The sequence below is a fragment of the Harpia harpyja genome, chromosome 7 (genome assembly GCF_026419915.1).
Source record: "Harpia harpyja isolate bHarHar1 chromosome 7, bHarHar1 primary haplotype, whole genome shotgun sequence".
Lineage (NCBI taxonomy): Eukaryota > Metazoa > Chordata > Aves > Accipitriformes > Accipitridae > Harpia > Harpia harpyja.
The window spans coordinates 57180066-57196881 of NC_068946.1; the positions used below are offsets into that span (position 1 = coordinate 57180066).

Below are 16816 nucleotides of genomic sequence, written 5' to 3' on the forward strand. Positions count from 1 at the left end.
TATGCTTTATGAAATATAGGCTATGCGGCAAAACACTATGCATGAGAGAATTTTGTGAAATACAGCATATACATAAAGCTGAAGAAGAATCTGCTGGTCTCAGTCTATAAGGCGCTGAAGGAGGAAGATCCAGTGTAGGGTTGAGGGTACAAATTCCAAGGGGAGGTGGCTGCGATAACACAGTGCTGACAGCACTTACTGACTCCAAGTCTGAAACGGCTTGCATAAAAAAAGAACACCTAGCATTAAAAGCTGAATATAGTCAACACCTGAAAACAGTTTGACAAGGTATTTTACATCCAGGAAATCACACTGACTGTCTTTTCTATTGCCACACAGTTCCCCTCTGGTTAAATACAGCTTTTTTCACAAAACATAGGTACTACTGAAGAATGAAATTTTACTTTGAAGATGAAAATTTGGATGTTTTCAGATCACTGTATTAAGAGCAGCAAAGTATTTCAAACAACATTTGGAAACCTAAAATGTCCCTTTTACTTAACTGCTGCTGGTTTTACCCCATTTTATGTAAGACTGAAAACAGGTACTGCTGGAGAATTAAGAGCGATGCGAATTCTGCAAACACTGCTCTGATTACCTAGAATCAGCTTCCTGGTAAACATGAAATCAAGAAAACATTGACTTTTTAGTGTACTTTATTTTTGCCACCATCAAACTTAAGATGAACCAAGAACAGAAAGATAAAATGCCCATTGCCTACTGGCAGTTGGACAAGACGATCGTTGTAGGTCTCTTCCAACTGAACTATTCTCTTCTAGAAGAAAAACTTAACTTGCAAAGACTATTTATTCTGGAAGAAAGCATTCCCAAGGCTATACCCAGCAGTGAAATACAGCCACCTCTGAATGAAGGCTGGCACAGGCAGATGGACAGCCAGAGTTACATCCATCGCTTCGGCGCTAAGGCAATGGAAGAATTCTCTCATCTTGGGGGACGCCGGGATTACAGCGTCACTGAACGCGCTCAGGACAGGACAGGACGTGCGCTAAAGCGACAAAACCTGCCAACCCCCATCAGAGCGACTTGCAGGCGCCCAGAGTCATCTACACATGTCCAAAGTTGCTGGGGGGTGGGCGGGTGTGGTGGCGGTACCCCCCTCAATGAGTATTCACAGCATCAACATTTAGGCATCCGATCTGGGCTTCAATTAGGACTTTGTTCTTTGCGTGATAGCTAGAGACAATCCAGGATAATTCAGAGCCTAACAGCACTTGAGGTACTAAGAGAAAAACTGCATTTTTGAACTGGGATGGAGTTATTACCTAAGTATCTCTTCCCTATCATCTGCTCACTGCTCAACACTTTCATGTCGCAGTTCTGTTAATTACCAGGTTATCAGAACGCTCACAGCTAGGCAGAAGCTGAATTTCTAGCCTACAAAAACAAGGATGGAAAAAAAGCCCTGAGCCTGTTCCCTCCCAGCACCTGATATGGAGAAGAATATGGTAACAGCTCTGAGGGGCTTCAGCATGATGTTCAGGACACCTTTTTCTAGGGATTTTTGCTGAAAGCTCTGACATCTCAATGCCATAACCCGGAACTCAAGACAGACTTCAGCAGGCGCTCCAACACAAACCCGGCTGAATAGACAGGCACATCCCACAGCTCACTCGCATCCTGACCGAGGGATGGACGGCTGCACAGCACGCATGGAGGACAACCATACCACTCTCGTTCCAGCAGTGCTCTTCAAAAGTGACAAAAAATCCTGGCCCGATTAAAGCCTAGAATAATTATTTGCAAGCAACTGGTAAGGATCTAGAGCCTACTCCAAAAAAGCAGAATTAATTTACACCCACTCACCCCACATACAGTCTTTTATCTGTGCAAATTATTGGTAGATCATGCAGTCAAGCCATTAAGTGCTTGTAGTTCTCATCCATGTTGTTTCATTAAAGCTTTTTTATTATTAGAGCTTTTACTAAAATCTATGAAAACAGAGCTTCAGTGAGCCACAGAAATGAGAAGATAGCATCATACTGGTAATTTGTTACATAGCAGTGAATTAAATCGTTTAGCGAAATACAACTGCTTTGCTATTGCGGTGCTTCTTTCCAAGGACATACTATTTTGGGGGCTTGACAACACGTAGGCTTTTCAATATTACCAGTTAATAAGGATTAAGCAAACCAAATTATTAAGCTGGAAGAAAGATGCTTTTTGCAGAATGCGGCTCTCTGGACCTGTCAGCGACACACACTTACACGGACGTGCAGTGGCTGGCTCACAGCTTTGCGTGCAGGCAACAGCCATCGCCGTGCGTGTTATGTACCTCAGACTTTCACCCCAACTTTACATTCTATAGGAAACACTGGAATAAACGGAGTGTGCTAAGAATTCAGACTTACGATTCACAAGGCATTTTCAGCGATTGTTTGTAGCCCAATACAAGGACATCATACAGTATGGAAAAGACAAGAAGATAAAGTTGTTTTAATACAGTACTACTCGTGTAGCAAGAGTGCAATTTTATGCCATTTTCATGTGTTTATCCTTATGTAACAGTTTTCAATAGCAATCTATTTTGCTTCTCATTTTTAAACAGAAAGTGTATATTATACTTGGCTGTAAGCAGTAGTTGCTTGTGTGTGTGAGCTCCACTCTGCTTTCAGCTACGCAAACTAACGGCACTCCCACGGTTACGGTGAAGACCCACACTTGCCATTTCACACCTACCTGGTTTATTGTACATACAGGCATCTTCACCATGCATTGGGGATAGCTTATGGGTTTTGCAGTTTGCCTTTTGGAGGATTAAAATGCACTTAAGTGGGAAACAAACTCTTTCAAACTTAAAATATGTCTAAAGGCTCTCTTAAGAAATACAAAACAAGACAATTCAGTGCTGAGCGCTACAAGAGGCTGACATGTCACCACCACATATAGCAACACTTTTTCTTACTGCAATCCACGCCCTTAACTCCTGTTTATTTAGAAATGCCACAGCACACCGAGTACCCTCTACTTCCCTGAAATAATGCTGTGAAGAGCATGGAAGAGTATGCAAAGCCTTTAATACAACACAGATGGAGGTGACATATAACAAGGGTGGTAGGAGCCAGGAGGGGGAAGCAATTTTGAGAAGCCCACATGAGGTAAAAGCAGATAGGAAACAGTAGGACTGTTCACCACATAAGTAGCAAAATACTTTTCCTCTTAATGCTATAAATATTCCTGAATACTGGGGCACGATGGAGGTTCCTCAGGAGCCCTCCACTGCCCAGCACAGCACCTTCAAACCTGCATGAGTGAAAGCAGGGGATAAAAAGTTTACCAGAGCATGCTTAGTCGTGTACCTTGATCAGACAGGTTTGCGGTGGGAGTATGAGGAGGCGTAGAGTAAATCAAGCAGATGCACAGCTAAACACTTGACACTCTGCAGCAACTGCCGCTTGAGACCCGAAGACCCTTTCTAGGTACGCATAACTCCCCTTGGTGCCCCTCTAAAGAGCTGTAAGGGTGACGAGGATGTCTGCCTATCCTGGACCATATGCACACATACTGTCCCTGAACCAGGCTCTGAAAAGGTAACTGACAGGCTAAGAAAAACAGAGGACAATACTACTGCAACTTCAGAGAGCAAAGCAATGCAAGACCGTTTCATATAAATGACAATCAAAGCCAATGAGATTTGTTAGTGTCCCGAATGGTCTCCAGAGGGAAATGGTAATGGCCACAGCACTGGTGATGCTTCAATTCAATTCAAGCAGATCAGTGAAAAACAAGAGTAGCACGGGGTTGCCTATCTCTACGGTTCACTTCCAAACTTGAATAATAAAAAACTAGACCAACAAAGAGAAGAGCTCAGACAGATCAGGTTTTACGCCCCTTGAAGGTGGCAAAGATTCACCAGATGTACAATACCATACAGGAGTACTTCAAACATCAACAGCTAAGCTTTGTTACTCCTCCTTTCCCAAAAGAAGGGATTACATGAGCACTTTGATGGGGGAGTGGGCACAGTCCTTCCTTTCAGCTTGGGGCTGTGACCACCCCTCTTTGCAAGAGTGTAACGAGCATCACACCAAGAAACTCCTGTGGTGAAAACATCGAGAGGAAAGCAAACTGGAGTAAACCTAACGGAAAAATCTTAAAACGTTCTATTCTACACTGCCTTACTAACTGCTGGTTTAGAGAGCGTTACCTGAGAGCACAGGTTTAGTTTCTAAAGGAAAGGTTGAGAGGAACCGGTGTTTCACACCACCTGCCGCGCAAGAGAAGAACCTATATGGGTCAAACCTCGAGGCCGCGCGTTTCGCGCCCCAGCCCAAAGCCCACCAGTGGGTTGCGACCAGCACCTGGTCCCCACGGGGCAGGATGGGACACGCCGGCCTGGGCCGCCCCGCACGACACCCAGCGCGGGGGGCCCTCGCCGCGACCGACAGCGCTCGCTCAGCCCCAGCACCTGCCTCCCAGCAGGAGGGAAAGGGCGAGCCGAGCTTCGGGTGCAGGCTCCAGCACCCTCGGGCCGAGACCCGCCAGGCATCGCCTGCCAAAACCCAACGGACCGGGAACTTTTGAGAGCGCCGTGCCGCAACGCCGCGGGCTGGAAACCCGCTCCGGGCCGGTTATTCCCCGTAAATCCCAGCTGACCTATTTCTTGCCTATACGTGTCGATCACAATTCAATGCATTAAGCGCCTTAACCTCCCGAGAAACAACCCTGACCCCGGCCGGGCGGGGTGCGCTGCTGCCGGAGCGCCGGGCCCCCGGCGGGGCGGGGGTTCCCGGGGCGATGCGGGGGGGGGAGGGGGGGTGTCCCGGTGCTCGGCGCGGCGGATGAGACGCTCCCCCCCCCCCCCGCCCACCCCCACGGCGATCGCGCATCCCCGGGTGCCGGTGCGGCCCCGCCGGCCGCCCTACCTGCGCACAGCGAGACGGCGGCGCCCAGCAGCGGCAGGGCCAGCCGCAGCGCGGAGCCGGCCGCCCGCCCCATGGCCGCGCACCGGCGGCGGGGCCGGGGACGGATCCTGCTGCTGCCGGGCGCCGGCCCCGCCGCCTCCCCGCCGCCGCCGGCAGCTGCCCGCACCGCCCGCCCGCCGGCAGCTATAGCGGTGCGGGGAGGGGCCCGGCCCGGCTCCGCCCGCCCGGGACGGGGGACGGGGCCGGCCGCCGCCGCCGCCTCCTGCCCGGTCAGCGCCCGGGGGAGCGGCGGGGGCGAGGCGAGGCCCGGGGAGCCCCTGGCTCCGCACCCGTGTGTGTCCCCCCCCCCCCGCCGGGTTTCGCCTGCTGCCGGCGGGTCCGGGCGGCCGGAGCCTCAGCGTTCCCCAGCGCAGCCTTCGGGAAGGTTTAACTGCAGCCCTACGCAAAACCAGCCCAGGAAAAGCGACTTCGCCTCCCTTTTCCTTTTTTTTTTTTTTTTTTTTTTTTTCTTCTTTGCCAAATACCTGTTAGTGGGGTTTGGCACCTTTCCCTCGGCTGCTTCATCAGCCTGTGCCAAATTGGCCACAAACAGCAAAATTCTGAACGGCTTTCAGCGCTTCTTCAGTAGCTTGTGATCTGTTCCACACCGAGACCCTCATTCACCCCCTCGCCTCCTTACAGAGCCTGGATGGCACCAGCATCCCCAACGCGCTCTCGTACGCCACAAAGCACCAGGGCGTTTTTTGAAGCCGTTGTGCCGCTGTAACCCAGAAGCCTCGGTAGTGCTTATGGGTATCACCATAAAAATCAATGAAATTTAAATCCAGATATAATCGAGTCTATTCTAAAAGTGTTAGTGGAGCAGACTTTGTAAATTGCCTTTAGAAGGTGTTGCACGTGCTCCATTTCTCTGTATTTGTTTTAAAGTAAAAATACTAGGCAAGATCCCTGTTTCCCACACACTGTCAGATGCCTCTCTAGATTTTCATTACTGCCATGTAATACTTTGTTATTATTATTATGACATCTCTATTAAGCCTTTTACACTTCCCTAGACAGTAATTCCTAGCAGCGATCTCTTTCCAGTTTTTTGAATACTGAAGTTAGTGGCATTTGTCAAATCAGCCTTTTGCAGCCCACCTTGTTCTACCTGTTATTTCCAAGTACGCTGGCAGAGATTCCATAATTGTATCAAAATGCCGGGGGGGGGGGGGGGGGGGGGGGGGAAGAAACTACCACCATCTGCTGTTTTTGTTCATGTAATTTTCCTTAAGTATTTATTCAGGGTTGCAACACTGGCCATATTCACCAGGTCTTTCCTGGCTCCTAATCCCAGATGTTTCTCCGCTGTAGGATCACAGCCGAGCCTCCCCCCCAACTCCCTCACTAGGCTGCTTCCACACACCTTTTGCACTCGTGTTGCTCCTAAGGCCTTTTCCAAGGCAATTATAGCCAGGGAGTTTCAGCAAGGTCCTGGGATTTGGGAATTCAATGCATTCCAATGCTTTGCTGCTAACATTAGAAAATCAGTTTAGGACTTGGTTCAACTAAGAGTCTGGTGCTGTGGAATGGAGACCCAAATAACCTGAATGAAAACTTGGCATCAGGAAACGCTGAGTGCACGGACCTACTGATGCTCCCACTCCGTCCCCCTGAGCTTAGGCACCGCAGTGAGTCATCCCTACTGCCTTGGGACCCTTGGAGCCTCCTCCATAACCTCCTTTTGAAAAATTAAGCAGATTTAACTAAATTCTTTTAAAATATCTGGGAGGAGGAGTGCCCAGCTGTGTAGAAATAAAATCGGTGATGGAAGACTTTACCTGGGAAGCAAGAAAGCTGGGCTTGGTTCCCTCTGCAACTGAAAATGCTATTCCGGCTCCCGGGGAAGAGCATGGATCAGCTGGCCCCCGGCGCGGCCGAGGGCTCGCTGCGCTCCCATACGAACGGTGTATCCAAGGGAGGTGCCTTCCAGGGAGGAGGAAAGGAAGAGAACACCACTGCACACACGCAGCAAGAGGAGCACGACTGCCTGCCTTACCGGCTCCCTGTGCCCTCGGACGCAGACCAAAGGGAAATTCCCTGGGCCGTAGGGACAAAAGCCCCAGCATCCCCTTGTCCCCCAGGTGCAGAGAGGTAGCGTCTTCTCTCCCCTTTCTGTCGTCTGAGAGCACGGGTCTTTGCTCAGTGTGCGGACCCAAAGGACAAAGGCTGCCAGCTTAAAAAGATCTAATTTACAATCCAGCAAAGCAAACTCAGCATGGGGTTTTTTATGTTTGTTTCAGTGTTGTGGGTTTGCTCTGTGAATTTTATTATGTGTTTATCTCAACTAATGTGCTCAGATTAATATTACTTGATCTGTGTTTCTGCATTACTCTTTCACAAGCAAAAATCCTTTGACTAAATGCTTTTTGAAAGAAAATTAATTAACCTATACCAAGATACAAATACAGCAAAGATGTAAATCCAAGTGGTCTAGGATTAAGTAGCCATTAAATAAGACCAAAAAAAGCTGCTCTTCTACAACTTTTTTTTTTTTTTCTTTTTAAATTGTCATCCAAATATATCCAGGGAAGGTATTCAGGACTTCCATGTCACCCCATCATCAGTTAAATGCAATGGGAATTAAAACATCTTATTCCAACCAAGTTCAACATGTTGACTATTTCATAGCAAAACATTATAGGTACATGTAATATCATACTGAAATATAACACAGCAGCATATTATATACCTTACTGCTATATAAATAATGGAGAGTGATTAGAAAATACATGCCAAGATCTAATTAAAAAAAAAAAATGCAGGTTTGGGTGTCAAAGCAATAAAATAATAGAGGAAAAATTTGCAAGTCCTTCCCTTCTGAAAGCATAGAATTATTAACTGCTCTCCCACTACTGCTTGCCAAATACCTGTGAAGCCATATATTACCTTCACATAGATCCTAGCTTGCTCGTGGGAATGCCATGACAGAATGTAAAAATCCTCACCAACTTCTAGCTACTGCTCATCTTTCTGACAAAATTAGATAAAACATAGCACTGTTTTTGGCAAATCCATCTTTTCTTTCCTTTTGAAGACTTACAAATAATTTACTTCATATTTGCTCAGTGCTACTAGAAAGCGTAAATATATCTCATTCAGGCACATCTCTGGTTCATAGCATGTAATTATTCTGCTTTTTTGTTTGAAGGAAGACATAGAATTATGAATTATGTAATTAAACTAGTTAAGGTTATTCTTCAGTTTAAAAAAAAAAATCTATAGAACACATTTGCTCATGTTTTACAGAAGTGATGAGGAGAACAGTATCTCCTGTGCTTATGAAGAGCAAGAATCAAAGTTTGTAGAAAGAAGTTTGCAGCACGCATACTTGCAAAAAATAGTTCTTAATAAAATGTCCATTCCGTTTTTAAATAAACATTTCTGATTAAAAAAGGTTAGCTATTTATTTTTAATAGCATCCCCAAATGTACTTATCTCACTACATAAATAGAAGGGAAAGGCTTTTGTTCTACAATTTCCCATTTTCATTACAAGCGTTACAGGGGAACAGCAGGAAGAATGTTCTATACTTCCTCCCTTCCAGTATAATGATGAAGCAGAGTCCAGTGATTTACAGTATATCCTTTCTCTATATGTATCCTTTCTCTATATCTCATAGCCTTTGGAAAACCTATGGTGTAAACTTACTTTAAAGCAGGTGACAGAACCAAACTCGTCTCTTCCCTAACGATGAGAACATTACCGTTGGTACCTGAATGCTGGAGAGGACTGATGAAATCTACAGGAACGCACGTACTCAGCGTGACCAGGTGTAACGGTGACGATAAGTCTAGCAACATATTTCGGCGTGACCCCAACACTGCCGGTGCACACGTTGGAAAGCTGTCCGATCGCCCGCTGACGTTCTTGCATACGGCGAGTGGTTTTATCAGGCTTTCTCTCCGGGAGCAGCACGGCTCAGTTCATCCACAGGCTGGACACCCTGGAAGCAGGCAGGGCCGCCGGCACCCCTCGTACTGACTCCTAGGAACAACGGTAGAGCAGGTGACAGAACCACGTCAGCGCTGAAAGCCAAAGCCTCAGCCAGAGACGGAGGAACACAGAGAGCAAATGGGCTCAGTCGGTGCCGGTGTGGGTAAATCAGGTTGTCCCTGAATTGTGCACAGGTCCTCCACACCACTGGCGCCAGCTGGGATGGATTTGTTAAGAAATTCCTGGTGCGCACAGCCTCGGGACCGCCTTCGCCGCCCCGGGGAAGAGCGGCAGCTCTGCCCGCCGGGGCTCTCCCGCGACCCACGGCCCGCAGGACCCTGCGCCCGCGGCATCCCCAGGACCTCCCTGGGGGACAGGGGCTCGCCAGCAGCCCCCGCCTGCTCCCACAGCCCTGCCCGGGGTGGCTAACGCGCACGTACAGGTTCTTCCCCATCCTAGGAGCGTGGCCCTGGCTAATTGTCAACTCCTAATTACTACTACCCTCTCCTCGCGTCTCTGACCCGTTGTTAACAGTCCGGGCTGCTCGCTTTGATAATTCCTCCGAAGAACAGCACACAATGGAAGAGCCATCCTCCATGTTCTCATCAGCAACACTGAAATCAGGCTCCATTTGTCCCGATTAGTTTGTCTCTAGCGTACCATGGGTTTTATTAAGTAAAATTTGTGAATGTTAATGTTTTTCAGTTTGATTTTCAGAAAGGCAAAGTACCTGACGTTGCACTGAAGTCAACGGGAGCTCAGGTTATAAATAGCTGAAAATACTTGTCTTGTATGTACCACGTACAACAAATCACACAAATTTGTATTGGGCATACTTCTATCAGAGATCTGGTATTATTAACCCTCACACTTCTATCACACAAATATAGAGCAGCTACTAAATCATCTAAGTAGGACAATGCAGAACCATAGTTTTCATTTAAAAGTTCATGAAGATGTCAGTCTGTAACTTTCTGTTCCTGCCCCCATTATAACAGTTTTTTAGCTGCGTCTACGTTATTCCTTCAATAATACAGATACTGAGGGTTTTTTCAAGCATTATTTTGTTCTACATCCTGGCTTCCAGGTTGGGTTTGGTTTTTTTAGTATCTCCTTTCCTTCTCACATCCACTATCATAATTGCATTTTTTCTTGAGGATCCGTAATATATAAATATTGAAATGGTGAAACTCTCCCACAACAAATCTACCATTTTAATTACGTATTGTAGCAACCTTAGTCCCTTCCTTCCTATAGTCCTCCCTTCCCCACCATCCCTAATAACTTATGTGCATGAGTTTATCTTTACTCGTTGATACCAAGAGGCATCTTTTAGTTAAACAGATCTAGTCCAAGAAATGCTACCTACAATTAATATGTTACGAGATAGAAAAGTCTAATCAAATCTCTACTCCTTCCAAAAAATGAGGGCTGGTCTAGAATACACTTTCAAGCAAACATATATATAATAAGCACCCTAGAAACTCAAAAATAATAAGATTTTTTAGTATATATATATTATTATTATATAGAAATTATTTGCAACTAGTCTGGTTTTGGTTGCGGCACTCTTAGTCACAGACATAAGAGTATGAAGTGGCTTATTACTACAGAGTTTTGGTATGTTATTCAGCTGCCAAGTTCTACATGGCTTCTCCTTTATAAATCTGATGGCAACCTCTACCAATAACTTTATTTCTCATTTGGATCAAATCTAACCAAAAATGTCAGGCTGAGATGATGCACAAAGATTACAAGATTGTTTTCCAACTGTATCAATGAAACAGTATGGTTGCATAGTTTATTACTGATGAGGAACTACATGACTAACTCTATATCACGCTGTATTAAACCCAAGAAGTCAGTTTAAAAGCCAGAACATTCTTTCTCATAGAGTACCTTGTTCAGGTGTGGAAGAAGGGTTTCTCAGGTTTGCTCAGGGATTTGGGGGTGCGGAGTTGTGTGAGTGATGCTCTATCATTGTCTAGTGCCAGTTTTTAAATCCAGTCCACTTTTATCCTTGTTTGCAATATTCCCTTTGTATTTAGGCTGAAAGGAATCTCTAAATTTGTACCCTTGTACTCTTGCCATACAGAGACAGTAGCCTATGTGGAAATCACATGGGATTATTTGCACCCAGCAAAGGAAGTCACGCTGGTACGTGGTCTGCCACCACAGGAACAGTAACTGATGATGATGAAGCGAGACAAGTAAAGAGCAGCAGAGCTGAAGGAAAACTTGTAAATGCATGCAAATGCACTTCTGACTTCAGAAGTCCTATCCCTAACCAGGATAATCCTATCCTCTCAGTTATTTCACAGAGGAGTGAACATAGGACACAATTCTTGAGCAGCACAAGTTTGCCTGAAATTGAAGATGATGAATTGAAACCTTACCCCCTCCAGGCTTCCTATTTTCTATGACAGTTCTCTTCTCAACATTTTTTTTCCTTTTCCCCAGCAATCTTCTGTCCCCAGTTCAATATAACATTTTTAGGGTGAGGAGATTCATAGAAATTATCGCTCACCTGAATATACTCCATTTCAGAACATTTTTATCTTCATGTCTTGATGAGACCTGGATGGGCAGATTTGCATCAGGAGCAGCAGACACAAGTGGACGATAACTAAAACCTGAATAATTTTGAAAAGGAAGGGCTCACAGAAGAAATCCTACTTACAGTAAAATTGGAACTTTTTGGCCTGTAAACAATATTTTTTAAAAAGCCCAAACATATGAATAGCCCAGACATGCCCCACCAACGGACCTCAAAGGACAGGAATGCATCTCACGAGGCCATCTGTTATGTGCTGCTCTGCAGCAGGTTTTGTGGGAGAGCGTGGGGGGTGTAACCGTTTGAGGAGAAGACCCTTCCCCGGGCTCCCCCCCTCTGCCCCTCACCCCCAGTGAGTATTTCTCCTTGCCCAGAACTTGCTGAACATGATGCGAGTGCTGTATTGTCTTTCCAAGTGCCTCAGAGCTCAGACAGCTCACATGATGGGGGTTGTTGCTAACTTCAGTCAAGGATGCAAAAAGTTGAAAATTTTGCCAAAGAAAATTGTTTGCTAGAAATTGCATTTCCTCTTCTAGCACGATACCAACTTTGTTCCAAGGTAACATCTATAACGTCAGTGCCATGGAACCCTTTCTTTCAATACACTGCTGACAAATTACATGAAAAACTTATTAAAACAATAGGTAGATTGGGGGGTGGGGGGCAGGCAAACCAACCAGTCTTTCTTTTTTTGGTGGGAGTTATGATAGAATACTGACGATGCATCAAGGCAAGAAAGTTTCAGTGAAATATATACTTCAAATCTAGTTCCACTGAAGTGGACAGCAAAAACTCCACCCAAACTGAAGAGGATTTATCCATCTGAATGTAGCATCCACCAGTTTGAACAAGTAGGAATATAGGTTGCATCTATCCAACCCTCACCAAAAGATTAGATTGTATTATACATGTTATTTTACACAATTTATATATAGATACAGTTTGAAAACTCTGGGGTTATTCATAACATGTACATGGGGAGTGAAGAAATATCGTGACAGTATTGATAGACCTGTTAATTAGTGCAGCTCATCCTAAGGGACTTCAAACCACTCAGTGAACAGTGACCACCACATGTCAAAGGCTGGGTGGATCCAGTCAGTGTTTAGGGACTTAAGCAGAGATGGCTTCATTTTAAAAAGATTTGCTGAGCTCAGAAGAAGATGCCAGACATCCAGTAACTGGAAAATAACTAGTACTTTTGGCCCTGTCTGGGACAGGAGGCCTAATCCTTTAGCAGATAGGACAGTGAGGAGGACAGAGTGGGGAGAAAGTCCTCTCTAAAGTTGGCACCAGGCACGAGCCTGCCCCGCTGTTCTGGACAACGTTTGTTCTACTCTTTTGAACAAATGTTTCACCAATAAAAGACAAGTTTAAACACCAACTAATTACCAGTTTGGAGACACAAGCCCTATAAATAAAAATATATATATATAAAAATAAAATATATACATATGTAAATGCATGCAAGTGCATATATATATGTGTGTGTGTGTGTGTGTGTGTGTGTATGAGAATCCTAGTAGGGTAATGGACTGATAGACTGGGTAATTCCAATGATTGAAGACTTGTTTATGAAAAGCAATGTTGCAGATACTTGCGTGCCAAAGCTGGAGTATTTTACTTGGGACCTCAATATGTATCTGTTAGAAATTTTAAGGCTTGTTGACACAAACCAATCCATATCGCTTAGAATACGGATATTGGCAGTACATTTAAATATCTGACAAGTTTTTCCATCTCCCCCCTCGTTTATATTTGTATTTATGAAAGAAAAGTAGTATGTCAGAATACTAATCATATTGCTCTGTCATAGCTATCAGATCAAATGCTCTATCCAGCTTTTTCATACATCACATGGCAATGCTGTCAATGTTATCTATTTTAAACAAGGCTCCCTTTGCCATACTGATAATACTGTGTGTCTTCAAAACACACTTGAGACCCTTTGTTTCCACCTAGGCCATTAAAAACTAATTGTCTGGGCTCTTCACATGCTATTATATTCTGTATTATATGATGTCTGCGAAATCTGGAACAATGCATTTCAAATTGTCTGTTGGGTTTTAACCTCCTCCTTCAATAGGTTTCATGTAAATAAATAGCATTATGAGTATAACTGTTATTGAAACAGAACTACAAGCTGCTTACATTTTAAAATTGTTTTGAAACTGAGCTTAAAACAAAACAAAAAAACCCCACCAAACCCACTCGCATTCTGTCAACCCTTCTCTCCACTTCGTTCTCTCTAGTTGTTTGCCTCCAGCCCTCAACCTCAACCACTGTTTAGGAAGAACCTAAGGTAACTACAATATGTAATAAAGCCCATTGCTAAAGCAGCAGCATATATGGTTAAATGGCTTTTCACAAAGCTCATGCTGTGAACGTTGGCCTTTTTTTGGTTGGTTGGTTTGTTTTTTTTCAAAGATTACCAACGTTGCTTAACTCTACAGCCATGAATTTGGTGAACTGTTTGAGATGCAGTAAGAATAGAAAATACAACCACCCGAATTTAAATTGAACTTCTGTAATTTAAAAGTAGAATTCTCTATGTATGTTTTTATTAGTGTAGAAGTAAGAAGGAAAAGCAGCGAGTGCCCTCCCTCCTCCTGCCGTCTCCCCACGCCACCAGTCAGGGTTCGCCTCTGCCGGTGCTGGAAGCAGCTCCTGCTGAAAACACCTGAGCTGAGGCAGAAGTCTGTATTAATGGGCCACTGGTTGAAACAGCACTTCAGGAACTACTAAAAAGCACACTTAAGGGCAGAGAGGGGGAGGAGAGCCAGTTACTCACATCTTACTGTGTTTCTAGAGCATTCAGTGATTTGGAGGTTTGGGTCCCCAGTTATCCGTGATCACTGATCTTTCACCCCTTGTCTCGTATCTTCATCAGGCCTTTGACACACCAAATGCCAGTGAAAAACAAAAGAACAACAAAACAAGGGATGGAGGAAAAAAACCCCACCACACTTTGAGGCTATTGTGAGGCAAATGTGCTCCCAAGTTAAGATGTTTGCATGGCATGGTTCATAGGAGGACAGAAATAGCGTATCCTGGGGATTTAAGAGTCTTTGGAAATGGGTAACACCATAAAAACGTTTGCCAACTGGAAGTACTTCTAGGGTTGGCTGGAAAACAAGAATTTTGTTTTGTAATTTGTTTTGCTCCACATCAGGACAAAACTAAGACCTATTGAAATTTTGTGCAAACAAAACAAAACAAAACCCATAGATGTCCCAGAATGGCCAGCAGGTCAGTAGTTACCACTTACCTCAGTCCTCTACATCCCAGGTCAGTGTCCTAACTACGGAGCTGTCTTGCAGTCTGTCTGTCTCTCACTCTGTTCATCCAGGAATGCTATGAAATCTTCCAAAAATTGCCATCAGAACGATACATTCCTGCCAAAAGATTATATTGTTGACCATGGCAATTCGAAAAAGAGTCAAAAAATTCCCAAACTGTTCCAAGAATCATTTTACAATTCTTTAGTCACTCCCCTGCCCCCGCCAACGCTGCCTTCTACAGCCCTGAAATCTATTAAACAGTAGCCCATAAATCTATTGAAAAGTTCATATTAATCTGAGTGGGTACTTTTTTGATGAGGAGGGTAATAACGGAACTTCCCAGAACATTTTAGCATCATTCAGACATAAGAAGTGTCCAAAGAGTGAGCATTAGTGTAATTAAAAAGTTAATTCTCTAATGGGACTGCCCCCTCCGCCCCTTACCTCTGTTCTGGGGATGACTGGCAGTGTCCTCCTCTCTCGCCATCCCAGCGCTGACGGTGCCACCTCCTCCTCACCCGCTCTTGCTTTCCTCCTCCTCCTCCTCCTCCTCGCAATACTGCCGGTGCCGAAACAGCAGTCGCTGTGGGGGAGACGGCGGCAGAGCCCGAGCAGGACAAAGCTGCCGACTCGGGCGCTTGGTCCCGGCTCCTCTTTGTTGCCTTCTGCAGCGCTGAGCGTGAAGCGTAAGCTGAGCCCAAGCCAGCTTTTTAGCTTGTCCTCTGCTTTGTGCCTGACCTAACACAGTGAGGACTTGACCTTCCGTCCATTAATCACCAGTGAAAAGTACACGCAGGGAGACCGCTGCTCGGAGGAGGACAGCTGCTAGAGATGTTCCCGGAATGGTGTCCTCACCAGTGGTATCTATACTGGTGTGGACAGGAACGCACCGTTTCAGTCTTCCCATGGCTTCGGAACCCTAACCCTGGGCTTTGGATCAGGTGCTGGGCATCAGGGCTTATTCAGTGTATTTTCTGTGGGGAGTTCCTGGTGGCCCATTTTGTAACCATCTCCCTGGGGGAACAAGATGAGAGGAGATTCCCCAGGAACAGCAAAAGGAAAACTGAACCATCCACTGGTAACTGCTGGAAGTGGCCAAAGGAACCAAGAGTAGAAGTAAAGGAAAGGGCCAGTGCCCTTCCCCTAAAGGCTTCCATTTTAATTCAAGATCCTTATAAAACAGAGCAGAAGACACTAAGAATGTTGAATTCTGTGAAGTTTCTCAGGCAATTTTTTAAAAAGGTGCTTGCAGAGAAAATACAGTTTAAGATTATCTCAATTCAGTGAGGAATTAGAAACAATAAAATACTTTTTTTTTTTTTTTTTTTTACTGTTAGCAATATTCTTTCACCTAATGAAGATGGGTAGTCACGTACTTTAAATTCACAGAAAATCTCATTACAAGAGACTTGACAGAGTAAATTTGTCACAGTTTTCAGCTTGTTTTCAATGTAAGTTGAAATACAATCATTTGAACTCTAGCCACGGTATTGATCGATTGCTATACAGTTTAGGCATTACATTGTCTAAAGCATACGTTCAGTGCTTCAACTCCTGTCAGAAAACACTATTGCTTGTGTTCCATGTTTCTTGAACAGCTCAAGTGTATGACAAATATTAAGCTACTTTTAAGTCCATGCATTAAAGATTGCAAGATCCACATACAGTAAATAATCAAACAAGGTTAAATGGGTAGACAAAAGGCATTATTTTTCCCTCCTTATTTTGCAACTTCTTTGTACACCGAGTTACAGTAAGCTTTTCTTTGCAAGCAGTTCTGCTATTCTTATAAACTGCTCTTTGGGCCTTTCCATTTCCTCCTTTTTAGCACCTACATTAGAGATATATTCTCTTTATGGGAGGTAGACAATGTAACATGATAGCTATTTTTGCAAGTTTTTGGAATAAATTTCCTTGCTAGCATCCAACAGTTCACTATCCCCCCCGCCACCTTTGGTAGGTATTGCATTTTAAGGCTCCAGGTTTTCCAGAAGAACATTCCAAGAATGAAAATAGATCTACACCATGAATCTGAAATATTTATGATATTTGAGTTCAGGGCTTTTTGATGGTGAAAAATGGAGAGGACTGCTGCAGAGACCTATGGGGGAAGAGATTGGTAT

The 16816-nt window shown here is 44.7% G+C and overlaps 1 protein-coding gene and 1 long non-coding RNA gene across 2 annotated transcripts in view; both read right to left on the reverse strand.

Annotated features, from left to right (window-relative positions):
• The window catches only part of ACVR1C (activin A receptor type 1C), a 29899-nt gene extending 24858 nt beyond the window's left edge, over positions 1–5041 (reverse strand). The window contains exon 1 of the mRNA XM_052792053.1: positions 4884–5041. Coding sequence (XP_052648013.1) covers positions 4884–4956 — 73 coding nt within the window. The 5' untranslated portion in view covers positions 4957–5041. The remainder of the gene's footprint in view (positions 1–4883) is intronic.
• A 6043-nt stretch (positions 5042–11084) lies between these two features.
• LOC128143765 (uncharacterized) lies at positions 11085–15947 on the reverse strand. Its single transcript, XR_008235871.1, has 3 exons — positions 15138–15947; positions 14375–14807; positions 11085–11484 (listed from the first exon to the last, which is right to left on the reverse strand). It is a non-coding gene; the product is annotated as an uncharacterized LOC128143765 (long non-coding RNA).
• Positions 15948–16816: the final 869 nt, after the last annotated feature.